The 25158-nt window shown below is 52.9% G+C and overlaps 2 protein-coding genes across 2 annotated transcripts in view; one reads left to right on the top strand and one right to left on the bottom strand.

Annotated features, from left to right (window-relative positions):
• MATN4 (matrilin 4) overlaps positions 1–12238 on the bottom strand; it is a 17113-nt gene extending 4875 nt beyond the window's left edge. The window contains exons 1-4 of the mRNA XM_071446547.1: positions 12059–12238; positions 2997–3113; positions 1551–1693; positions 24–450 (exon numbers count right to left, since the gene is read on the bottom strand). Coding sequence (XP_071302648.1) covers positions 24–450; positions 1551–1693; positions 2997–3069 — 643 coding nt within the window. The 5' untranslated portion in view covers positions 3070–3113; positions 12059–12238. The remainder of the gene's footprint in view (positions 1–23; positions 451–1550; positions 1694–2996; positions 3114–12058) is intronic.
• On the top strand, positions 5655–25158 carry RBPJL (recombination signal binding protein for immunoglobulin kappa J region like). The gene is made up of 12 exons (XM_071446520.1): positions 5655–5682; positions 12101–12176; positions 18051–18176; positions 20064–20134; positions 20370–20485; positions 21379–21553; positions 22307–22444; positions 22903–23012; positions 23456–23596; positions 23882–24037; positions 24225–24328; positions 24768–25158. Exons 1-12 carry the CDS (start codon positions 5655–5657, stop codon positions 25039–25041), a joined length of 1515 nt encoding a protein of 504 aa, XP_071302621.1. The 3' UTR covers positions 25042–25158.

The raw sequence follows: 25158 nt of genomic DNA, 5'->3' as shown, positions 1-25158 counted from the left end.
CAGCAGCAGCAGCCCTCACCCACCACAAAGCTTGTCCTGGAACTGCTTGGCAAACTGCTGGATGAGCTCAAAGGACTCCACCAGGAAGACGTGCTCCTCCAGCGGCGGGGAGGCCATGGCCCGCAGAGAGTTCATGTCTGCCCGCTGGATGCCCACGGCGTAGATCTCGATGCCGGCGTTCCGGGCCTGCGTGGCCACCTCGGTGACGCGGTCCTGGGGCCGCCCGTCGGTGACGATGATGGCGATGCGGGGGATGCCCTTGTGCAGGGGCCGCGCGCCCTCCTGCGTGCTGAAGGCCACGTTCATGGCGTACTGGATGGCCAGCCCCGTCATGGTGCCCTGGGCCAGCGGCACGATGCTGCTGATGGCCCTCTCCATGTCCGCCCGCGTGAAGAAGGTCTTGAGGGAGAAGATGTTCTGCACCTGGCTGGAGTACTGGATCACCCCCACCTGTTGGGGTGTTACATTTTAGGTAAATGGTATACTCTGTCTCACCCCTCAGAACTGTGCAGTTTATTCCAAGCCTGTGATCCTCCCCTGAAGTATCATGGATCTGTAATCCCATTGGCCCAAGTCTTATTCTGCACCCACTTTGAATCTCCTTGTTAAGCTGTGAGAGGGACATGAGAAGCCTCTTAGCCCTTTCCTCTCTCTTGGCCCCACTCTCTCTTGGCCCTTTTCTCCCTAGGCTCTCCCTCTCTGCCCCTTCCTTTCCCTTCCCCCCTTCTCTCTCATGTGAAAAATGCGTATTTTATGATTGGCTTTTCGCAAATATTAAAATAATAATATATGTGTTGCACTAGAAAGTAATGCTGTATTAATTCTCTTAAGTAGTGTGTTAAATATAGTTTTAGGTTATAACAAATATTTAAATAGCAACTATGCTATGTGGGATATTTTTTTTCTAAAGAAAGGACTCACACTGAGATAGCAGCCACAGGACAACTAAATCTTTCAGAGAAAGAGAATTTATTGCTCCATTATCAGGAGAAATGAACTTCTTCCCACCTCGCTCGGGCAGGATGACACTGTCAGGATTCAGAGGAAGAAGCTGACACTGACCAGACAGAATCCTGTGTTTGAATGGAATTTAGGCATCATGTATGAGGTGTATGAATATGCAACAGGCTGTTTTAAAGGGTTAATCCTCTGTTAACGTGGGTCCTTTTTCAGGCTTATGCTGCCCAGAAAAAGGTACCCGGATGCCCATAACTCTTTGTTTCTATTGTCTCATATTGTTCTAATCCTAATTGTCCAAATTATTATTACTCTAATTGTATTACTATTTTTATAACCATTTTATTACTATTAAACTTCTAAACTTTTCAAAATAAGTGATTGGTGTGATTTTAATTAAAAAAAAACAATTTAAAAACAAGTGATTTCAAACTCAGAAACCATGCTGCTCCTGGGGGTGGGACCCCCAATAAACCCTCATCCAATGAGCACCCTCAGAAGCTGTGTGGAGTCTCCTTGCCTTCCTGCTGCTACCAGTGAACACACAGCTTAGGGGGCCCCCAGGGATCCCCCAAAAGAGCAGCTGCACCCACCCGTGTGGCGTTGGGGCCCACGTCCAGGTTGCTGATGATGTCCACCATGAAGCGCCGCATGGTCTCGAACTCGAAGGGGCGCACGCTGCGCGAGCTGTCAATCACAAACACGATGTCCAGGGGACCCGTCCTGCACTTCAGGGCTAAGGAGAAGGCAAAGAGAAGGCTCAGTCCTGTGGCTGTCTGCAGGGAGCACAGAGATCTCTGCCTGCTGGCTGGGGCTTGCTCATGAGGGATGGAGAGAGCAGGTTTGGGCAGCCCCCAGAGACCGGCACCTTTCACTGCCCAGTGAATCCGCAGAAGGTTGTCACAGACACATTTTATGAAAAATCCTTTCCTTAGGATTTTTTCTCCTGAGAAGCCGAGAGGCCTCAGAAACAAAATGTAAACAATGATTATCTGCTGCTGTGGAATGCAACAGGTGGACCTGTGATTGGGCTCATGTGGTTGTTTCTAAATAATGGCCAATCACAGTCCAGCTGGCTTGGACTGCTGGTCAGTCACAAGCCTTTGTTATCATTCTTTTTCTATTCTTAGATAGCCTTCTGATTAAATCTTTTCTTCTATTCTTTTAGTATAGTTTAATATAATATATATAATAAAATAATAAATCAGCCTTCTGAAACATGGAGTCAACATTCTCATCTCTTCCCTTGTCCTGGGACCCCTGTGAACACCACCACAGAAGATGGTGGCAGAGAGGAAGCAGGGCCAACAGGCTGGGGAGACATCCCCTGGCTGTGGGTTGTTGTGGTTGTGATTTTTTAAGGGCAGAAAATGAGACAGTAAAAAGCAAAGCTAAGGGCACACACTTGGTAGAGACTGAGCCAAAGAGCTTCTGTTGAGCATAAGGATGCTACCCCCAGTGCAAACTGGGAGAGTGTTCAGCAAGTGAAATGCCAGTGAACTTACTTTGCTGGGAGAATTGGGCCCTAATCATAAGGAAATGCTTTCAGTGCCTTTGGGATGATGTCAATCTCAGTTGCTCTGAAAGTCTCTGAGGCATACCTGCTCCTTTCTCCATTTGGTGCCTTCACTGTTTTTAAACTAAAATTGATTTAGATCTCTCTGTCCTGGGAGGAGAGAGGCTGGTACCTCTGGGTTTGCTTTGTCTCCTTCATCTGGAGAGTCAAGCAAGGAGGAGGCTTTCCCTTACAGCTGTGCCTGCTGCAAGGTCACAGCCCATGGCCTGGAGGGTGACAAGCCCTGGGCAGGGCTGTGCCACAGCTGAGGAGGTGCCCAGAGCAAGCAGCACCAAAGCCACCATGCTGGGGCCAGGAAGTTTGTGTCCCACTGCTGGCAGGATCCTCCATCCTCCTGGGGATGCTCCCAGGGAAGAGGCATCATGTCCCTCCACATCACACAGCAAACTGTCCTCCATGGGCTCCACTGCCCCAGGTCCTCACTTCTCTCCCCTCCATGCACTCCCCACCAGCCAGGGCTCACCTGCAGGTTTTGGTCTGGCTTCCAGCGTTGTCAGGAGAAGCAGGAAGAGAGGGGCAGCAGGCAGGAGCTTCATGATGGCTCTGGGAGAGCACACAGTTCCAGTGCTGGAAGGATGTGCTGCAGGGAGAAGACAAGGTGCAATCAGTGCTGAGGGTGTGCTCAGCCACAGGGCAGCATTCTCCTGTGGTGGGTGTCCCCAGGCAGTGCCAAAAACCCTAAAGAGCAGCAGTTTTGACAGATCCATCCCCAAACTTCTCTGAATCCACATGGAATCTTTCCTGTTCCAAGGACTGGCAGTCTCAGCACAGCTCAATTTCATTACAGTAGCAGCACTCTGCCAAAGGGTCTGATTTTCTGCTCTGGGTGGAGCTGGCCATTGGACAAGCCTTATTTTCACTTGCAAACCAGGCAGATGGGATGTTCAGCCAAATGCTTTTTCCCTGACTGTGTGGCTGTTCTCTGCAGCCAGTGGAGAGTGGGAAAGCTGCACGCAGGGATGCAGAGCACCAGCCCTCCTGATACTCCTGCATGGGGAGAGAAGTCCCCAGATGAAACACCAGCACAGACAACACCTGCTCAGAAGTCTCTCAAAGTCACTGGCAAAGATAATTTTTCCAAGAAGTCCCATTCTCTGCCAGTTTCCAAACTCCCTTGGGAGAGCAGAAGGCTCTGCAGGCAGAGGGTGTAAGGGTGCCTGTGCAGGTGGGCTCACTCCTCTCCCCCCAGGCAGGTGCTGGGTGAGCACTGCCAGCTGCTGCTCTCCTTCACATCACTTTAGAGTCCCCACTACTCTGCACCTCTCCCTGGCCTAAAGGTTTTTCCAAGGGATACTCTGCACCTCAACAGTTTTTTCATGTCTTTAGGGTGGGATCAGTGGGAGGAAAGATATTTAAACTTGTTACCCAAAACCTCAGCTTCTCACTTCTCTCCCTCCCTGCCCACCTCTGTCTTGCCTTGCCTTTCCTGGCTCCTGCAGGGATATGGATTTATTTAGTTCATTTTTATTCCAGCTCTGGTTGGAAACCCAAGGTGCTAGGGATGGAAATGCCACAGATAATGTGACTCTCCCCAGGACATGTGCAGTGCCAGGACTGGCCTCAGATACTGGAAGGGTGCTTTTAAGAAAAAAACACACAAAAAATTCATTTTATCGGTAGTTATCAGCCAGTATTTATTTAGCCTCAGGAGGTCTCAGCTGTAATTCATCACCAGGGTTGCTGTTTAATTGCTCAGTGGTTACGTGCAGCCCTGAACACCACGTCTTTGATAGCAGGGACACTGATAATAGGTTTCACAGCTGCATCTTAAAACCGTCTCGAGACTCAGTGTTCACACCTGGAAAACTATACTAGAGAATTAGGAGGACAGAAAAGGGGCACTGGAGGATACTGGGGTCCAGCACACCCATCTCAAAGTGAGAGATGTGGCCTTTCCCTGGAGGGCAGAGCCCACCAGCCCAGGACCAGCCCAGGCACAGTGACTCTGCAGCAGTGCCAGGAGCTCCTGCAGAGCCCTGCAGGACCAGTGGGGCTGCTCTGGCTGAGGGGATGAGCAGGGACAGCAGCCTGGCAGGTCTTTCCCAGGGGGCAGACCTGAGCTTTGCGGCCAGGATTGCTCAGACAGCTGTGCCCCCTCACCACATGCAAGCAGAGAGGCAAACAGTTCTCCTCCTTCAGCTTTGTTGCCCCTTTTATTTAGCAGATTCTTTTTCCAGGGCTGCTTCTTTCCTGGGAGAAGGCACTCACAAACCACTAAATATTTTTGGGACAGCTGTGCCACCTAGAACATTTCTGCAGCTCCCTTCTCTCCACACCTCCCTGCAGTGGCAGGCTGCTATGGAGCCTGTGTCTCACAGCATCCAGAGAGGTTCAAAGACAGCCCAGGGGGAGGAATGAGCTGTCGGGCCAGGAACCAAGAAGGAGAAAACCAGTTCATGACTGTTTCTATTTTTAACTCATCTCAGCTTTTGGATGAAGTCTTGGCTCTCCCCACAGCTGCAAGGGCTGATGCTGCCTGGACAGGGCAGGGCATGGCAGCTCAGTCATATTCTGTCCTGGCAGCAGAGACCAGGCTGGGACAGAGTCCTGGTCCCTGGTTCAATTTACTGCCCAGTCCTGCCCCAGCAGCAAAGGGATGGGGAAGCAAAGATGATGGGAGAAAAGTCCCCCAATATCTCTCCCATTATCCCACACTTGGCAACTTCCCTCCAGCCTCCCTTCGCTGGGGCTGACCTGCATCCCTGCAGAGGCGCTGCTCCCACCCTGGGGCTGCAGAGCACCCCCTCCATGCCCTGCAGCAGTGGGAGGGCCGTGGTGGGAAGGCAGCGGCTGGCAGGCAGCTGCTGCAGGGCAAGGCAAACACCACCTGCACCGCCAGAGACCTTGAGATAACACTGAGCTATAAAGGCAAAAGGATCCAGGCAAGGTGAGTGCTGCTGCCTGGGCTGGCTCAGCCGAACCCTGCAGCCGAGCTGAGAGGGCATTTGGACCATTCCTGACAATTCTGAGCAACTCAGTGGCAGAAACAGTCATTGCTCTTCGCTGCTGAAGGAGATGCTCAGGGTGTGATGCAAAGGAGGGTGACCAAGGGGAGAGCCACATGTGAGGACAGAAGGGTCACCTCCTCTTCACTCTACACGTGATCTCAGCCGAGGAGGACATGGAGATGGATCCCCAGAGACAAACAGGTAAGCCAGCACACCTTCCTGGGCACCTCCCCTGGCAATGCTGCTCCCCAGGGCAATTGCATCCCTCCCTGCTCCACCACTTGTCCGTCTGCTCTCCCTGCCAAATGCTGAGCCTCAGGAAAAACAGCCGCCTCAGGTTTCAGCGTGGCCTCCTTGGCAGCTCTCTCCTGGCTACAGGTTAACAGAAATACTCTGAATATTCCCCTTCTGCTTCATCCAGATGGTGGCAGGTTGGACCTGGGCACAGCCTGCATTGGGCCAGGCCACAGGACAGGGCATGGCAGGGAGCAGGGCGAGGAATGCTGCCAGCTCCCTGCCCTCCTTCTGCTACAGGGATGGGGGCTCTCTGTGCTGAGCTGCAGAGGGGATGAGCAGATGGGAAAGGAGAGGGGGCAGTGCCTTCACAGCCCAGGAAAAGCCCTGACTGCAGTGTCACAAGGAGGAAGGCAGGTTGTGGACCAAGCCTATGGAGCCATGCTGGCTCCAGACCCTGCAAGAAGCCAGGACAAGGGCTCACCATGAGCTGCAAGGAGTGGGGAAGAGCTGGGAGCCTGTGAGAAGCACCAGCCAGGCCAGAGGGCTGCCCCATGCAGCAGGGAGTGCAAGGAGGAGGCACACACAACAGGTCCAGGCTCACATGCAGGGTGCAGGGCACTGATGCCACATGTGCTACCAGCACCTATTTCTGTGCTGGAAGCCTTGGCCAATGGCAGAGCAGCCCTAGACACGACACTGCTGAAACTCACCCTCCTCATCTGCCTCTCCATGCACCCTCCTTTGCTCTGCAGAGCTTTTCTTTGTGGAAACCCAACCAGGCAGTTTTGAGAAATTCAATTCCATCAGTGTTATTTGATGAAAGTGTCAAAAAACCCAATCAAAATATGGCCAGGAGTGCCAGCCCTGAGTCCTTTCACCTAGGACACCTGAGTTCTGCCAGGACAACACAAAGACAGCAAGAGCACACTTGAACTGGAGGATGGGGAGAAAAGTTGTGATGTCCTCAGCAGGACAGCAAGTGATCAACCTTCTGGTCCATGCCTGAGAGAAAGGCTGCCCAAAAATGCATGTGGGACCAAGGGAGGAAGACTGAAGTGTGCCTTGCCCCAGGGGACAGTGAAGCAACCAGAGCCACCTGGAGAGATGCAGAGAATTTACATCATCCTGGAGGCACCTCTCGATGCCAAAATTTGTTGTAGAAACATGGATGAATTGCTGGCACATTGTATATGCAAGACCTGCAAAGAATGAGGCCTGGGAGGATCCAGCCTGGAGCTGGATCCACCCTCCCCTGGAGAGTTGCCCAAGGGTTGGTTTCTCCCAGCATAATCCCCAGCCTCAAGGTGCTCTCTGCTTGCAGATGCCCAGCTCTCAGTGCTACCTCTGCTGCTCACAAGCTCTGAATCCACCCTCAGGACCATTTTACAGGCAGCATTGACCTTACACTCAATCACAGCTCCAAAATCTCAGTGCTCATCCCCCACAGCAGCTGGGTGACAAAAGGCAAATCAGAGAGGACAGCAATGCAGTTTTTAGAGCAAGGAAGACTCAGGGACCACAAGCACACCCAGACCATGGAAATGGCAAGAATTTCCAGCCCAAAAGGGGTTTTTCCCCCTCATTTAAGGAGTGATGTCCTTGGTTTTTCCCAAACACATGTGGGAGAAGCAGAGCAGACTCTTTCCAGGACATCACAGAGCTCTCTGGTTACAGCTCCACGGCAGCTTGACTGGGCCAAGTGCCACCTGGAAGGACATGTTGTTTGAAAAACAAGGCTGTATTTCTCCAACAGCACATCAAGGCTCCAAACCCAACAGGAGCAAATCAGCAGGAGTGCTGTAACAGGAAAGCCTTGCTGGATGCAGAAGGAATGTCTCTTTTGCTCTGCTTGCTCCCCACAAAAGCCTTTTCCCCATTTTATGGGACTCACTCCTGTATATTCACAGGCAGGGCAGGAGGAAGATATTTCTTGACCAGGTCCTTTTAGCAGTAAGAGATGTCTTTGACTCACAGCTCATGGGCTCAAGTCCTGGCAGGTTTATTCTGTGACATTTGAAATCCCCTTGGAAAGGAAATGCTGGGTGTAGCAATGAACAGAGCATCCCCTTCTAGATGTTCTCCACAACAGCACACGGGGCTTTCCTCTGCCTCAATCTATCTCTAAAAGACCTCCCAGTGCTCTGCCACTCACATGGCAGGAAAGCCTCTTGCCCAGACAGCCCTGCACTGAAACAAGCTGTACCTGGCCTCCTTCAGCAACAGCTGCCACAGATAAAAGCCACATTCACTTGCAAATTAAAATGTTAAAGATCTAGCCAAGAGGAAAACACATCTGCCAAATCTCCTTGTTCAGCTAATCATGTCAGAGATGGCTCCTGTTTCAGGGCTGCTGGTGCCATTTCTCTGTTCCTCTCTGTCCCACTCAAGATCTTTAGGCTACACTTGTCCCCTGAGCTGCACAACAGGCAAACTCAGCCCATCTCCTAACTGCTAATTGCGACAAAACTGGAGTGCTCTGATTTTGATGAAGAGTGATCAACAGGGGACAGATCCACCTTGCTGACTCTCTTTAAAAAGCAAACAGGTCCTTGGAGGACAGCTGAGCTGGGCCAAGAGACTTCAAACCTTGGAGAGAAGGATGCCCTGGCCATCCAGAAGCTGACGCAGCAATCCACTGCCCAAGTTCTTGTTTTGGGAGGAAGGTGTTAGCATTTTTTTCCCCCAGAAATATGCATGTTCAACCACAAAGGAAAAGTCATGGCTCAGATCAGCCACTGGGCTGGTGCAGAGTTTGTCAGCTAAGCTCCTGATGCAGCAGAGCTGGTATGAGACTGATAGTTACTAGCAGGGCAGCTGTCTCCCAAATCTGCTAGGACCACAATCCCCAGCTGACCTCAGGAAGTTTACATGGCACAGACAACCACAGAGGCTGCCTGCTATTCCAGCCCAGCAATCATAGATTCATTGCCTGACCTCCTTCTCGAAGTCTTTATATCATATTTCTCACTCTAGAGATGTGACTCAATGTGTTGGCATAAGAAAACACGCCAGGAGAATATTCTTGTGCCTCTCCCCTTTATCCTACCCATCCTGCTATGTGTTTAATTGAAATAGCAGAAAGTGAGGAACGTTTGGCAGCTGCAGAAAGGCATGCGGGGACTTTTTGTCCCTCCTCAGAACAGAAAAGCAACTTTGTGTAGATACTTTTCACAGGGAGAACCTCAAAGGTAGCACAGGAAATGTCTCACACCTAACTTCACAGCTTCCACGTCCCTCTGGCAGCAGGAGATCTGTCCTGGGACTGGGATGCTGTCAGCCCTTAGGAGATGCACCAGAGGAGAGCTTCCCCAGCAGCACAGTGGCTGTGGCCTCCCTTCTGCCCACACTGAAGAGCAGGTGACACTTTGGGGAAGCCATCCAAGTCCAGCTGCAGGTGTCCGAGCTGTGAGTGCCCAAAGGCAGTGTTTCTCCATGTGTGGAGCTTGCCTGATTTTCCAGCCCAGACAGAGACTCTTGCACAGGGGGTTATCTCCGCTGCCAACAGATCTGCTCCCACTGGCTCCTGCCACAGACCATGCCCTCCTAGGGGTCCACAGACTGCACTCCAAGACTCCTGAACTTACACACTGGCAAAGCACAACACAGCCCAGAGACAGAAAAGCTGAAGTCTGGAGAGAAACCAAGGTACTGCCACCACTCTGCAAGGGAGAGCAGCTGAGCCCTATGGATGTCCCTGAGGGGCACCAGAGGGACCAGGCTAGGGATGGACTCGTGTGCAAGCAGGGGCTTGCAAGGCCAGAGGATCAGAAGTTTGCAGACAGACAGGCAAAGACAGAATATTGGTGGGAAAGATGAACTCTGACTTAAGTAAAAAATGCCAGGAAGGACAAGCTGTGTGAGATCCAAGAAAGATTCAGGCACAGGATAAGACTCAGTCTGGAGCATCCCACATGGAAATGCTGCCATCGCTGTGAACCAGCCTCTGGAGTCTCCTGAGCACACACCTCTACCCTCTCCTGCTTTAACAGAGCTGGTTTAAAACCCTTTCTATTTATCCAAGGCAGGAGAGAACCAAAGGGTTCTAAGAGCTGAAAACATTACCTGGCACCCAAAGGTACATCTGTGCTGTGAGTACCTACAGGGGGATGATGCTCACCAGCCCACAGCAGTAATGGAGAGCATTGGGTCAGGGTCCCTGTGGCCAGCAGATCAGTGGAGCCTTGTGGCAGCTGCATGAGCTCCTGATGGAGTCCAAGTGCTCAGTTTGCTACTGTGTGGGCCCAAAGTGGAGAAAACAGGATTACTGAGAGGTAATGACAAGTGTCAGGAGCCACTCAGCCTCCTGGCTTGGCTGGAAGAGACATCTGGCATGAAAGGGCCCAAGTGGTATAGGGGGAATTGCTAACTTTTATAAGTTTCTTTATAAGCACCACTCCATCTATTTTATTTTTTTTTGCTGTGTTTTTTCTAGGTCCCATTTATTCACTCACAGTAGGGCCTGTCTGTAAGTCCTGTGTGTGTGCAGGTACAAACTCTATTTATCCCCCCTCCATGTTTCAGCCCTATTCATCAGCCATTTGTAAATGGCATTTTATGAGTGCTGAGTTTTTAACAAGGCAGGCACGCTGCTCCAGAGCGAACAAAGGGGCCCCTATTGGAAACTTTAAAGATGTTTAAACAAAGACTTCTCTTGAAAACCTTTAACCCCTAATGCCAACCTCAAGGGAAACGCTATGTTATGAGCAATGGGAGCACAAACATCTTCTGTGACCACAGATTTCCTACAACAAGCTGCCTTGTTGGCCACAGCCCCTCTGTTTGCTACAGCCACCAGCCAGGGCAGCCCCCGAGCCCATCTTGTACCGAGCACATACAGTTTCTTTAATTCTTCAACAAAAAATGGAAGTTACAACTTCCACAAAAATCAACAACAGCTTTTTCCCATTGGATGCAGCAACACCCGGCCTGCTTTGATGAAAAGTGTTGTTTTACTGCAGACACCAAGATCTGTTGCCTGGTTTCCAGAGGGAAGTTTGCATTTTGGAGGAGACTGAGTTTATCCATATCCTGGTGGCAAAGATCAGGGCTGAGATCTGAGAGATTTCCCCCCACACAGCTTTTTGCTGATATCAACAGCAATCTAATGAATTCCTGCAGAGATTGCAAGAATCTGCTTGCGAAATGCAGTTTCTGCTTGTTATTGAGAACCTGCACACTTATTGCCTGGGATTAATTGCTCCTGTCCTTGAAAAAATCAAAATCTTTACTATCAAGAGATGCTACAGAGGGTCCCACAGGCAGGGGTCCCACAGAGAGAACTTCATAACAACTTTATAAAATAATCTGGGTTTAAATGAAGCAAAAATCCAGTGTGATTAAGCAAAAGAGGCAAAGCCCTGTGCCTTGTCTCAGAGCTGGGGCTGAGAACAGGTCCCTCTCCTGGACCTCTGCTCCCCTCAGTCCCACTGCACACATGGTGGCTTCTATTGACACAGGACTGTCCCATTTCCCTGTCAGCCCCCTTAACCACTCTGCAGCCTGCCTCCTGAATGGATTCAGCAGCTCTCTGCTGCAGCAAAGGTTGTCCCTGCAAAACCCCAGCAGAGCACACACCACCACCACAGCGTGAATCTGCTCAGCTCTGCTCAGCTCACTCGAGTGCATGTCCACACAAACACGATGAGTGCAGAATAATCTGATTTTCCAAACAAGTTTTCCCATGTAATTGCTTGGAACAGAAGTGCCCAAAGCTAATTTTATCCTGTGAAACAGTTGAAATGATAAGCCAAAGGTGGGTGATTGCTTGTGCAAACGAGTATGCACAGACCCAATTTTCCAGTCGTGCAGAAACAAATTTAGGGTACACTTCTGAGCTTATCTTTCCGCAGGATCTCGATTTCCTGCTGCTCAGCACGCCTTGCCCAGGTGTACCAGACATTATTATTCTCTGCTATGAGATCCTCGCTTGTATAAGCAGGGACCTGCCCGGCAGGTAGGCAAAAGGGGAGCAGGGCAGGCAGCCTGAGCCATCCCGGCAGCGGGAAGAGCTCACATCGCTCCCACAGCACCGCGGGACCGAGCGGGCACCGCGTCCCGGCTCCGCTGCGGGGCCAAGCCCGTGCGGCCGGGGGTCGGGAAGGCTCCAGCCCGCAGATGGGAGGAAAAACCCTTTGGGGCCAAGGATATGCTCTCCCCTCCTCGCGGCTTTGCTTTCTGCTCCTGGCGCCCAGGATCGCCGCTCCCCCTCCTGCCAGCCCCGCTCTAAGGAAAAGCCCCCTCGGAGGGTGCCAATGTCCGCGGCAGCGCTCGGCACCGCGCAGAGCCGGGCTGGGACCGGCACCGGGATCGGGATGGAGATCGGGACCGGGACCGGACTCACCCGCACTCTCCTGACCCTGCTCGTGTCGTGTCCTCCCCGCAGGAGCGGCGGTGCCCGCGGAGCCCCCGCCTCAGCCGTGCCGGGCTCGGAGCCGCTCCCCGCCGCGCTGCTGGCTCAGGTACGCGCTGCGGGCGGTGCGGGGCGGCGGCGGCAGTGCCGGGGCCCCGCCGGCTTTAACGGGGCGGGGGAGCGGGGGGGCGGCGGGGCGGGCACGGCCCGGCCCCGGGGCAGCGCCGGGAGCGGGGGGGACCCGGGGGCTCCACCCGCCGAGCGCGGCCCCGCGGGAGCTGCGCGCAGGTGGCGCCGGCACCGGAGGGTGCGCGGCCCGGGGGGATCAGCGGCAGGGCCCGGCTGCTTTTAGCGCTTTATTTTCTTTTTTCGTTATTCAGCGTTATTTTTTTCGTTATTTTTCTTTTTTTTTTTCTTTATTTTTCTCTGGTTTTCTCTTTTTGCCCCTTTATTCCTCTTTCCTTATTTTTATTTTTTCTCTATTTTCTCTATTTTATTTATTTATTATTTTCTCTAATTTATTTATTGTTCTTTTTTATCTTGTTTTTTCTTTATTTTATCTCTTTCTTCTCCTTTTGCTTTTTTTCTTTGTTTTATATTTTTATTATTTTCTCTTTCGCAATTTCTTTTTAACCCTTTTGTTGTCTCTTCCCCTGCTGGGGGGAATGCACCTGGGAGCCCCATAAAGTTCATGGAAAAAGGAGAGTCTAAGCTTAATATCCATTTGACCTACAGTGTCCTGGAAGTTCAGGAACATCAGCAGGTAGTGGCTGCAGTGTGGGGAGGTGACTTTGAGCCAGGAAACTGCAGAGCAGAGCTTGGAGGGCTGTAGAGACTCAGGTTAATCTTCCATCAAGAAGGTCAATTGATGTGCATTGGAGACCATCAGCAGAGGCTTCTTGGAAACCCTGGAATAGATCTTCCCAGTCCCCCACCTCTCCCAGCACCTAGACCAGTCTGGTGGTGGCAGGAACCACCTTTAGTGTTTTATGGGACTGTGTTGTGGCACTTTAACAGCATTTCCTTTCCTCCTTGCACTCAAGGAGCAGAGAAAGGGGACTCCAGTAAATCACCCCCACTGTCTTAATTTTCTAGCAGACGTGCCAGTACTGCTTTATCAATCTTGGGCATTTTGGGGGTGCTGGTGCTGCTGGGGTGCCCAGCCCAGCTGGCCCCTGCTCCCTGCAGAGCTCACTGCCACAGGCTGTTCGTGCTTCCTGCTCTCAGCCACTGTTTGCCCTTGGTGTGGTCAATAAATCCCCCAGGCCTAGAAAAGGCTGAATTTCACTTGTGTGTGCAGCGAGGAAAATACAGGATTTATAAATACCCATGCATATACAAGGGCTGTGGGTTGGGTTGGTCTGGATTAAAGGAGGTATTGAAAAATGAGGGAAGCCAGAAACTGCAGGCTTCTCATTTCTGGGATTTCTAATGGCTTTTCCTTTTGCATAAACATTGCCTTGACTCCATACCCAAGAGCACTGCAGGCGTTTTCTCCCCTCATCTGCACAAAATATAACCCAGACCTCTAAAATGGATATTTTTTATTAGGATGTTTGGTTTCCCCAAACTGAGGGAAGAACAGTTGCTCTCTATGGCAGCAAGTCCCCAGCAAGCTTCAGGGCAGCTGTGTCCTGAGCAAGGCAAACCACAGCTCCTTTTTTGGGGGGGAAAAGCAGCAAATTAGGTCTCTGCACTTCAATTCAGTGCTACCTGCACTTGGGGACACTGTTACTGTGAGTTACAGTTCTTGTCTAAAGAGGTGGTTTGAAGACCCAGTTTTTAAACAATAGCTGCCGGGGTTGTGTTTTGGTCTCCAGAGTTGGGTACTTTCATTCCCAGGGGACCAAATATATCAGATCCCTTCCTGAGCTGGTGGAGCTCATTGAACTGAGCTGGTGGAGCTCACTGAACTGAAAAGCAGCAGGGCAGAGGGCAGTTTGCTTCTCCCAGTGCCTGTAAAGCGCTTTTTTTTCTTCTGCTGCGGTTGCCCAAGGGTGTGGGCATCACACAGGAGGTGATGTGTGGAGCAGGGCATGTCCCACACAGGGAGCAGCATTCCCCAGCTGCAGGCAGGACAAAGCACTGAGTGATGCCCCTGAACACTTGCTGCTGGGAGGGAGAGGGATAATTTTCAGCTGTGGTGTTAAACATCACTTCTCCCAAAATCAGCCATGGGGCTGTGGGGTCCAACCCTACCAAAGCCTCCTGGCGCCTGCCTGGGCTCCCTGTGTGCCCACATGAAACAGCCCTGTGCAAGGTGGTCCAGCTGTGTGTCTCCTGTGGAAAGCACACGGAGCACTCCTCCTTTTCTGCTTCATCTCCCATGGGAGAGGGCACAGCAGCCCAGCCAGGGCTTGCAAATCCCCTCGAGGAACCCTGGGTCTCTCCCACCTCAAGCAGCAGGGCAGAGCCACCCTAGAGATGCACCACAAATGCACTCACACCCTGTCCTGAGGCACAGCCTGACCTAAAGCAAAGGAAAAGCCTTGGGAAGTGGTGCCAGCTGAGCAGGGAAGGGGAAAGGCTTACAGAAATCAGTGCAGGAGAAAGGTGGTGGATCCCCCCTTGCTCCCCCTCCTTTTCCTACATAATGCCCAACTGTGTGGAGAGCAGCAGAGCCCCAGCCAAGACCTCAGGCTCTGAAAAGGCAGCTTTTAGTGAGAGCTGTGAGAGCCCAGCCCGTGTGGTGCTGCTAACATGACACTGAACTAACACTGCACTACAACCTAAGCATTTTAATAATTTAATATAATAAATGTCAGAAGGAGTGAATAATTCTCTGTAACCCTGAGGAGGCTGTAGGTGCCAGAAGGAGCCAAGTGGGCATACTGAGCTGCTTTAGCAATAGCCCTTTGACTCTCTGAAGAGAAATTTATAGCAGATGATGGATGCTGGGTGGTCGCCTCTGTGGGCAGAATGGCAAGCACTGTTCAGGAGGGCGTCACTCACACAATTTAACCCCAAAATTGGGCAGGCAAGGGCTGCAGAGAACAGACAAAGAAAAGAACCAAGTTTCTAGGTAGTTGTTCCTCCAGCTGGACATCAAATCTGAAGAGCTCCCATCTGTTTACCTGCCTTTGGCATGCACATTCCCCCTTCAAGCAGCGTGTGGGTAACTGTTCCAGAAGGTTCTTTAATCAGCTCCAGGCAGTGACCCACGTGCCTCTGGAGTTATGTAGGGATGGCAGGGAGCAGTGATACCTGCACAAGCCTGGCCCTGCCCTGAGCCAGCGCTGTGGAGGCTCTGCAGAGCAGGCATTGCTGCTGCCCACGCTGTCAGCACACGTCTCAATCCACAGCTTTTGGCAATTCCCTCCTGAACACTCCCTGCCACTGCCTGGCCTCTGTGCCAGGCTGTTCCACACTCTGCCAAGGGCAGAGGAGCCCCACAGGGAGACCTCAGGCTGCATGGATGGACACTGGTGACTGCATTGGTGACACTCACAGGGATGGAGCATGTGGCTCTGCAGCTGAGACACAAGGACCCAGAGCTATACTCCTGATTTAACACAGCACGCTGAACGATGAGACTCACCAGGAAAAAATTCACACACCCAGCCTGGTTCTTCCCTGCTGTGTGCCCGTTGTCTCTGACAAACTGAGGGTGAAATGCTACTGAACAGAGCCAGCCAGGTTCAGTGCTCATTTAACAGTGTGTTAGTTAATTTAACACTGCATTAGTGTAAAAGGGTATCCAGGGTCAGGCCAATTTCCTTGATACATTTCTACATTTATCCCAATCATAATAAGTTGTTCTGAAAAAAAAAAAGAAAGAAAAAGAAAACAACAACTAAACCAACTAACCAAAAAAAAAAAAAAAAAGAAGACCCAAAACCAAACCCAGAGTTTTGCTGAGACATTCCCAAATAGTGCTTTTATATGAAAGGAAAAATAGCAAAGGCACATCAAAGCTGAAATCACACCATTGCTTGGCAGCAGAGGAGTGAAACAGCTGCAGATTGCCACTATGGAAAAAGATTAAATAACTTTCTTATGGGATCTCTTTGGCTGTGCAGAGATATAAACTATTCATTGGCTAGAAAGGGCAGTGAAACTTCAGCAAGACTAAGTGACCCACCCTGGAGCAGCCACTGGTGGGATCCTGGTTGCTAAAGCTCTGCCTCAGTGTGCTGGAGTGCTGGAGCAGGAATCTCCCAGCCCCTGGATGGAGGGAACAGGTCCAGCCTTGGCAAAGGAGCTGCCCCTGCCTTGCCATGAGTGCTGTGGGCTGAGCCCAGAGCCCTGAGCTGGCAGCAGCTCTGGGGCTGCCACAGGAGCAGAGCCTGGTGGCAGCCTGTGCTCTGCACTCAGGAATGGCCATAAAACATTCATTTTCCAGGCACAGAGCAGCAGTTAATGCTGTGGGTGACACTGACACTGGCCCTGGCTGTAAATCTGATTCTGGCAGGGCTCTGGTGATTTATGTTTACTCGCTAACACATCTAGGATGAGGAGCTGGGAACAAGGAGGACAGGAGGTTATATTGCCCCTCTAGTAACCTAACAGAACACATCTGTGCAGTGCAAAGTGTCAGGTCCCCGTGGCACTGCTCAGAGAGGACCCTGGCTATGGATTTGTTTATATGGGACATGTGTTTTTCTTCCTCATACAACAGCACAGCATCAGCTCCATCCAAAGGTGGGAAAGCTGGAACTGAAATGTGTTTAAAGTGAATTGCAACATGGTGCTAAAGCTGTAAGGGGCACAGCCTTTTTAAAGTATTGCAGTGGGAAGAGCAGAGCTGGCAGGCAAACTCTGCTGGCAGGTTGCTTGGGGTGACTGTGTGCAGCTTCCCTCCCTGGGAGCCTGCTCTGCCCCCTGAGCCCAGAGGAGCTCACCATGAGGAGCCTGCCTGGGGGTGATGGCAGGACCAGACTTACCTCTCTTCTACATCTGATCGTTCAGGCTCTCAACTTTTCTCCATTTCCAGCCCATTTGAGAGGAAGAGAGACTGTGTTTAAAGGGAATGCTCCCCTGCACATCTCTTGCAAGCTCCTCCTTGAGTGGCCATGGCTGATGCCCCTAGTGTCACCCCTTTTCCCCCAGATGTTTCTCTCACAGTTACTCTGCCCTGTGTTTTCCACTGTGGCTGGAGCCTCACAGCCTTCTCTGGGCACTGCTTTGCCTCTGTCTCTGATAGGAGAGTCATCAACCAGGCTGGGTCCCCTCAGCAGGGCAGTGTTCCCAGTGACCACATTGACAGATGTCCCAAGGAGGGACTCCTACACAGGCATCTCCTCTGCTTTCATCTTCCCCAGTCAAATATCCCAACCTCAGGCAATGCTCCTGTCCCAGACTCAGGGGGTTTAGGGCCTTTCAGCAGGGCAGGAGCTGGTGTTGTTCATGAGTGGTTGACCACAGAAGGCCTCCACAGCTGCTCCCCCCCTTGCACACGTGTCCCAGGTGGCAGAGCAGAGCACCTCAGACCCACCTCATCTCTCTCCAGCTGGTTAACACCCAGCCTACCGAGTTAGCAGAGATAAATGCCAGGTGTCTGGAAACTCCTTCTAGTTAATAGAGCAGAAACAATCAGCAGAACCACCTACTCCTTAGGTCTCAGAGAAAAATGCAGCTATTTTCACCCAACATCCCTTGCAGAAGCCAGTGAGTTGCTCCACCTCGCATGGCAGCTCCCAGCTGCACTCCAGCTCACCCAAAAGCCATGCAGCAACAAGCACATCAGGCTGAAAAGCAAATTAATAACCAGCTAGAGCACAGCCACCATTGCACAGGGCTGGAAGTCTTAGAAATGCCCTGTGTGTGTTTGGTGGCAAACTGGTGAAGCAGTTACTCCATTATCCAAACTTTCTGTTTTTCAATGCCAGCCCCATTCTCGGAGCAGCTGAGCTGCAGTTCCTTCTGAAGCCTTTCCACCTTTCCCACCCCTTCAGGCTGGGCATGGAGGGAGCTCCTTGCTGCCTGCAGGGCTGGGCAGGAGCTGGCTCTGGTGCCCCAGTGCCAGGGAAATTGTGTCTTGCAGACCCAAGGCGTGCCAAGGCAGCCTGCTCCAGGACAGCGTGAGGAGGTACCTGCAGCTGCCAGCAGACCAGACAGTGCTCATCCTGCATGCCAAGGTGGCACAGAAGTCCTATGGCAACGAAAAAAGGTGAGAGATTATCAGCACAACAGGCCAGGACCAGGCAATAAGTTACATAGTCTCCATCTAGCACACAAGGCTAATTGTTATTTATTAACAAACCCAAGCTTTTGTACCCTACTTCACTACAGGTTGACCTAACTAGTGCTCCAGTCAAAACACCACCACCATTGCCTAATTAAGAAATCACCCTTTGGTAAACAAATCTCCATAACTCGTTCCCCATGTTCACAATACCAGGTGCAGCAAGTGAGGATAAGAATTGTTTCTCATTCTTTTCTCTGATCCTCTCACAGCCTTCCCCAGAAGGATGCCTGGGACAGTTGTGTTTCTCTCTGTGGCCAGAGAGCTGCTGCCACAGGAGACAGTCCCAGCTTCCCTGATAGCCACTTCTAAACCCAACTATTTAAAGCTTCATTTCAGCCTTGCTGGATTTCACAGATCTAAGCTGGTGAAAATTATCCCCTCTGCATTCACTCATCTTTGCAAAGCCATTGTTTAGTCCCATGAATTGAATAACACAAGAAAGGATTAGCTCCATCCCAGTTAGACATTCATCTGCATCCATCCCAGTTAGACATTCCCACTGGGTAGGTTCTTTCCATGCAGCAGTAAAGAAAGACAAAGTAAAAGAAATCAAGATTCTGTTCAAATCTCACCCCCCAAGAAGGAAAGGGTAGAGTTTTAACTGCCCTCTAACTCTTGTCTTAAAATCTGCATGGCCACAGCAGGGACTGGGCCGTTTCCATCAATGCCAGTGGTCTCCAAAAAGCTGCTATTTTTGAAAATCCTTCCCACACTGAACACCTTGAGGTTCTGGCTTGAATCTCCAAAATTGCCACTCCCTGGCAGTGACGTCAGACTGCAGCACTGCAATGTAATTAATCCTCCATTAATCCTTGGGATATAAATACTGCCCCCTTATTACCCAGCATGGAACAGCTGGGAGGCAACCAGCTCAGCCTCCAAGGTGGAACCACCCAGACCCCAGGAGACAGCTCTGGGATGGGCTGGCTGTGCCTACAAAGTTCTCACCACATCCAGTCTCCTGCCAGGGGCTGCTGGCCCACAGGTAAAAAAGTTATTTCAGGACTGAATCTTCCAGCCAGGAGGGAGCCCTCTCATCACAGCCTCTTTCCTCTGCTCCTGGCTCCGTGCAAGGGATGAGTGTGAAAATCAAATGCCAGGTCTAAAAAGGGAGAGAAAACCTGCACAGAGCTCCCAGGTTAAAGTTTGAGGGTGCTGCTGCCATTTTCCTTGATAATGGGAGTCAGGGACCTGTGCTGTGGATGAGTTGTTTAAATAAACTTGTACCTCCAAGGCTCCAAAATATCCAACCCCCTGCACTGGTGTTTTCTCTGCTAGTGCTTTACCCAGTCTCAATAGAGGATGAATTTACACCATTCACACAAGTGCAAAGACAGTGGAAACCCAAATAAAACACAGGAAAATGGGCTTCCAAACTCCTGGCTATGGATTTATTTGCACTGGGCTGCAGAACTGATTGATTGTGAATGCAAACTCTGTTCCCAGCCTGCTGAAGCTCCCACATGGCAGGCAGGCAGGGGCAGGCCCTGATGGCTCCCTGTCTTTGGGAGAGCTGGGGGTGCCAGGCTCCCTGTCCCCCCCTCCCAGGGCCATCCTGTCACGGTGGGATCGTGGCCACAGTGGCACCACCAGGTGTGGCAGCTGCTGAGGCTGGAACCAGGCACTGGAGGAGGAGCAGGGCAGAGGGTCCCCAGCCCCTGGCTGAGCTCCACGCGCCTCCCGGGGTGCAGGGGTGCCCCCAGTGCTGGGGATCCCCGAGAAGGACTCTCAGCACAGCCATGCAGCCCCTCCTGAGCACCTTCTCAGGGTGCTGCAGGGCAGTGAGAAGATGCTCTCTTGTCTCTGCAGGTTTTTCTGCCCCCCACCTTGTGTTTACCTGAGCGGGCCAGGATGGAAGTTGAAGCAGGAGCAGATAAAAGGTGAGCAGAGCCCTGGACCTCTCCTCCCTCCCTTCCTGCACCATGGAGAGCTGCCCTCTGCCTCTGCAAAGGGGACAGTGAGTCTGTTTTGTTGGTTTTGGCCCCCCAAACTCCTTTCCTGCTCAAGCCGGAGCCCCCTGAAATCCAGTCCCAGGGAGGGCTTGGTCATGCTGTGCTCCTGGAGAAGCTGAGCCTGTGCAGGGGGCTGCAAGGTGCTTCTCCTTGTCTGTTCCAGCCAGGGACCTGGGAGAGGCTGGATTTCGGGTGTGTGGGTACATGGGGCTGGACAGCATGGGCAGCAGCCTGATGGAGACCCAGAAGCTGAGCTTTGAGGAGCAGCCAGATGCAAAGGTAAAGCCCGTGGCTCCTGGGGCTGTGGGGATCCCTCTCATGCAGGGGCTGGGCTGTCACCAGCAGCATCCCACACCCTGGTGTGTCACACCCTCCCCATCCTCAGGATGTCACAGCTCTTTCTTCCTAGCCATAACTCCCCAGTCCCACTCCCCACACCACTCACACAAGTGCAAAGACAGTGAAAACCCAAATAAGACACAGGAAAGCCTGCTGTGGCATGTGCAGCAATCCAGGAAGCCCAAAGATCCCTGTCTTTCTCTGGAGCCATCTTTTCAGGTCAACAGCCTGTCAAAATCTGCACAGCTCCCTCTTCCCTGGTTCCTTCTCCTGATGAGCAGCACTGCTGCTTGTCACAAAATGAAAGCCTGGTCCTTCATTTGCAGATAAACAGCTTTTAAAAAATGCCCCAGTTGATCCCAAAGTTCAAATCCTTCAGCAGAGCTCTGGCATCTTTTGATTGGAGAGGAAAAAAAGGAGAAAAAGCATTATCTGGGGTCCCTGAAGAGCATGGGGTCTGAGGCAGGTCAGGAACCTCACAGAAAGAGCCTTTTGTCCACAGTGCTTGCCTTGCTGCTAAAGCACAGCATATCGGCCAGGATGAGGGAAACCATAAACCCAGGGTGATTTCTCATGTTATGTGGGATAAATCACACATGAACATTCATTTCCATAAGGAATACTCTGCCCCCAGTGTAAATAAAGCCTCTGCTGATCCCCAGCTCTTCATTCCACCTGTAATAACATCTCTGGTCGTTTCTCCCTTTAAATGAACCCGGGGCTTGTTGAAGGGAGCTATTATGTCCTTGTGGGGTGGTGAGGAGGGTGAGGAGGGTGAGAAGGGCTGGTGGGGCTGGGCTGGAGCTGCTGGCAGCCCCTCTGTGCCCTGGCAGGGCTTCAGCTGTGCCAAGGCCCTGTACATCTCGGACACGGACAAGCGCAAGCATTTCCGCCTGGTCCTGAAGCTCTTCTTCAGCAACGGGCAGGAGATCGGCACCTTCCACAGCAAACTCATCAAGGTCATCTCCAAACCCTCGCAGAAGAAGCAGTCCCTGAAGAACACGGACCGTGAGTGGCTCTCTGGGGAGGGAGGTGGGTGCCAGCCCAGCCTGGGATGCTCTCTGCTCACAGCTTGGCTCTGGAGTGGCCCAGGCTGGACCCAAATGTTGCAATGCTGTGAGGGTCCCAATGAGGGGAGACAATGATGCAACTGACTCCATGGATATCAGAAGGCTAATTAATTACTTTATTGTATTATATTGTTCTATACATCTAAAACTGAACCTGCCAAGCACTCAACCCTGCACTGAATCTCATGACTGTCACCCAACAGTCCTGACTCTCACACACACCTGGCCCTGATAGGCCAAGGAAACAAAACATCCTCACTTTGGGGAAACAATCTCCATGTTGCATTCTACTTTTGCACAAATGCAGGCACAGAAAAGGGTAAGAATTGCGTTTTCTTTCTCTGAGGTTCAGAGAATGTGAATCCCAGAAATATTCTTGGGAAGAATTGTGCCTTGCTTTTCTCTCTGAAGGGAAATGTGGCTACACCCACAGCCCATGGGAACTCCCAAAAGAGGATGTATCTGACACAGTGATGTCTCATTCCCAAGTGGTTCGTCCAGCATGAGGTGTAATGCCCTGATGCCAGTGTGGTCCCCACACCATGGGCCTCACCCCACTCACACAGAGGGGAAGGCAGAGGGGAGGGTTTTGGCTGCTGGGTACCCCAGGAACCAGGGCTTGTCCTCGCTGGGCTTGACAGAGCCATCATTCAGTCCTGGCAAGCACTAACCCAGGCACTTCTCCCCTCAGTCTGCATCTCCTCAGGCTCCAAAGTGTCCCTCTTCAACCGCCTGCGCTCCCAGACCGTCAGCACCCGGTACCTGTCTGTGGAGGGAGGAGCCTTCATCGCCAGCGCCCGGCAGTGGGCAGCCTTCACCCTCCACCTGGGTAAGGACCCTCGGGGGACACTGATGCCCCCATGCCTCCAGCCCTGGCTCTCCCGTCCCGCAGAGCCAGTTCCTGGGGGCAAAAAGCATGGGAATTAGCCTGGGGATGCAGGAATTTGGCTCAGTCTCACTTCTGCCCGGCATTCCTGGTGTGTCTCTGGACTTTTCCCACTGGGTTTGAGGGCACAGGGGCTGTGACCAGGGCTGTACTGGTCTGGAGGTTTACAAATCCAAGCAAGGGATTGCCTGGAGGAGTCCAGAGCCCAACAGTATTCCTGCCCTGCAAAGTACTGCATCCCCATCCTGCTCTCCCGAGCTGGGCTCCAAGGGAATGATGCTCTCTCCAAGCATCATTCCCTAGGAGCCCAGGTAAGATAGCAGCGGGAGCAGGGCCAGACCTGTGCCTAGCAGGGTTCACCAGCTCCCCGGGCTGACTCTGCCTCTCTCCCTCCCGGGCAGCCGACGAGTGCTGCGGCCGCAGCGAGTTCCCCCTGCGGGAAGGGTACATCCGCTACGGCTCCGTGGTCCAGCTGGTCTGCACGGCCACCGGCGTCACCCTGCCGCCCCTGGTGAGCTCCTCACCCTGCCGCCCCTGCTGAGCTCCTCACCCTGCCGCTCCTTGAGCTCCTCACCCTGCCGCTCCTGGTGAGCTCCTCACCCTGCCGCCCCTGCTGAGCTCCTCACCCTGCCGCTCCTTGAGCTCCTCACCCTGCCGCTCCTTGAGCTCCTCACCCTGCCGCCCCTGGTGAGCTCCTCACCCTGCCGCTCCTGGTGAGCTCCTCACCCTGCCGCCCCTGCTGAGCTCCTCACCCTGCCGCTCCTTGAGCTCCTCACCCTGCCGCTCCTTGAGCTCCTCACCCTGCCGCCCCTGGTGAGCTCCGTGCCTGCGCTGCCAGCGCGCAGAGCCGCCCGCACCAGGGCTCCGAGCGGCGGGGCCGTGCCGCGATCCGTGCTGGGGATCTGTGCCAGGATCCACACCAGGGATCCATGCTGGGGATGCTGCCACCCGCAGATCATCCGGAAGGTGATGAAGCAGTACGCCATGCTGGACGTGGATGAGCCCATCTCCCAGCTCCACAAGTGTGCCTTCCAGCTGCAGGGCAGTGACCACATGTACCTGTGTCTCTCCACAGACAAGGTGATCCAGTTCCAGGTATGGCATTGCAGGAGCAGGGTGCTTGCTGCTGTCTCTCCAAGCTCCTGTGTTGCTTCAGACTGGGGAGCATGGCACTGGGAGGGGTCTTGTATCCAAACTAAGCCAAGAATTATGGCAAAGCTTTAGTGGGGACACTGGAACTGAGGTCTTTGGAAAGGAATCACAATCTCCATTTCCCCATGAGCAAAGCAGTCACTGGCTGGAATCGAGACACTGAGGGCAGAAGCCTGGCGTCCCATCCCCATTCCCCACAGCGTGGTGGAGCTCTGACCCTCTCCACAGGCATCTCCCTGCCCGAAGGAAGCCAACAGGGAGCTGCTGAACGACGGCTCGTGCTGGACCATCATCAGCACAGAGACAGTGGAGTACACCTTCAGCGAGAGCCTGGCGTGCATCCGCGAGCCCGTCAGCCCCGTGCCCCTCATCGCTGCCCTGCAGGTGGGCACAGCCTCGGGCTGCCCCTCCCTGCCACCTGCCTGCCTTGTGCCTCCTCCTCCTGAGCCCTTCTCCCCCTGTGGCACCTCCCATTCTCCAGTGGGAATGAGATGCACAGGCAGAGCATCCCGTGGGAGAAGGAGTCTGGCTTCATAACCCACCCAGCCCTGCCACACTCTGCCTGTCACAGCTCACAGGTGGTGGGGACGTGGCCATGCTGGAGGTGCAGGGGGAGTATTTCCATGCACACCTCAAGGTCTGGTTTGGAGATGTGGAAGCAGAGACCATGTACAGGTAACATGGATAGGGGAGCTGGGCAGAAGGCAGGGAACAGCAGCCAGGTGTGGGCTGTGCTGGGCAGATCTGGGAAGGATGTGGCTGCAGGCACTGGGGACAAGGACACTTGCACTGCCCATCCTGCAGGAACAAGCACAAGCACTGCAAGCAGTGGCAGGAATGAGTCTGGAGCCTGCTCTCTGCCCTGGCTGCAGTCTGGGCATAGCCATGGGTGGGAGACACCAGGGATTTCAGGGAACTGCAAACAACCAAGCAGCCCTGGCAGAGAGGAATGAAAGACTGGGAGGAATGAAAGACTGGGAGGAGAGAGGGAACTGACTGGAGGCTTCACACTGAGCTCCAGGATGGAGGAGAAGTGCAGTCACTCACCGCTGGCTGCTCCTGCATGGGACCTTCCCTGGTTAATGCGTGTTTTCCTCTCCTGCCCTGTTGCCAGGAGCCCCAAGTCCCTCGTGTGTGTGGTCCCTGATGTCTCTGCCTTCGGCAGCGACTGGAGGTGGCTCCGCTATCCCATCACGGTGCCGCTCCTGCTCATCAGGGACGATGGCCTCATCTACTCCAGCTCCTTCACATTCACCTACACCCCAGAGCAGAGCTGCCTCCCAGGGCAGCAGGTCCTCTCAGATGTTCCCCAGGACTCAGACAAATTACTGGACAGCATCCACCAGGAGTTCACCAGGACCAACTTCCACCTCTTCATGCAGACCTAGCAGGCTGGGCAGGAGCAGGCTTGGCCTCACTGCTGGCCTAGGGAAGGGGAACAGCCCTGAGCCATGCTGGGGAGGCTCATCCAGGGCTTGGGGTAGCCCTGCCAAAGGGTCCTCCTC

Source organism: Agelaius tricolor, unplaced genomic scaffold (assembly GCF_023055355.1).
Source record: "Agelaius tricolor isolate 1412-34295 unplaced genomic scaffold, bAgeTri1.0.p SCAF_23, whole genome shotgun sequence".
Classification (NCBI taxonomy): Eukaryota; Metazoa; Chordata; class Aves; order Passeriformes; family Icteridae; genus Agelaius; species Agelaius tricolor.
The sequence above is the reverse complement of the archived record's forward strand: the minus strand, read 5'-3'. Positions and strand labels throughout refer to the sequence as shown.

What these genes read in the sequence shown, in the direction of transcription:
- RBPJL (XM_071446520.1), top strand. Translation starts at nt 5,655, where the DNA reads ATGGAGATGGATCCCCAGAGACAAACAG. An exon ending in GAAGCAGGAGCAGATAAAAG is followed by an intron (nt 20,135 to 20,369) that starts GTGAGCAGAGCC and finishes TGTCTGTTCCAG; the next exon opens with CCAGGGACCTGGGAGAGGCT. An exon ending in GTCCCTGAAGAACACGGACC is followed by an intron (nt 21,554 to 22,306) that starts GTGAGTGGCTCT and finishes TTCTCCCCTCAG; the next exon opens with TCTGCATCTCCTCAGGCTCC.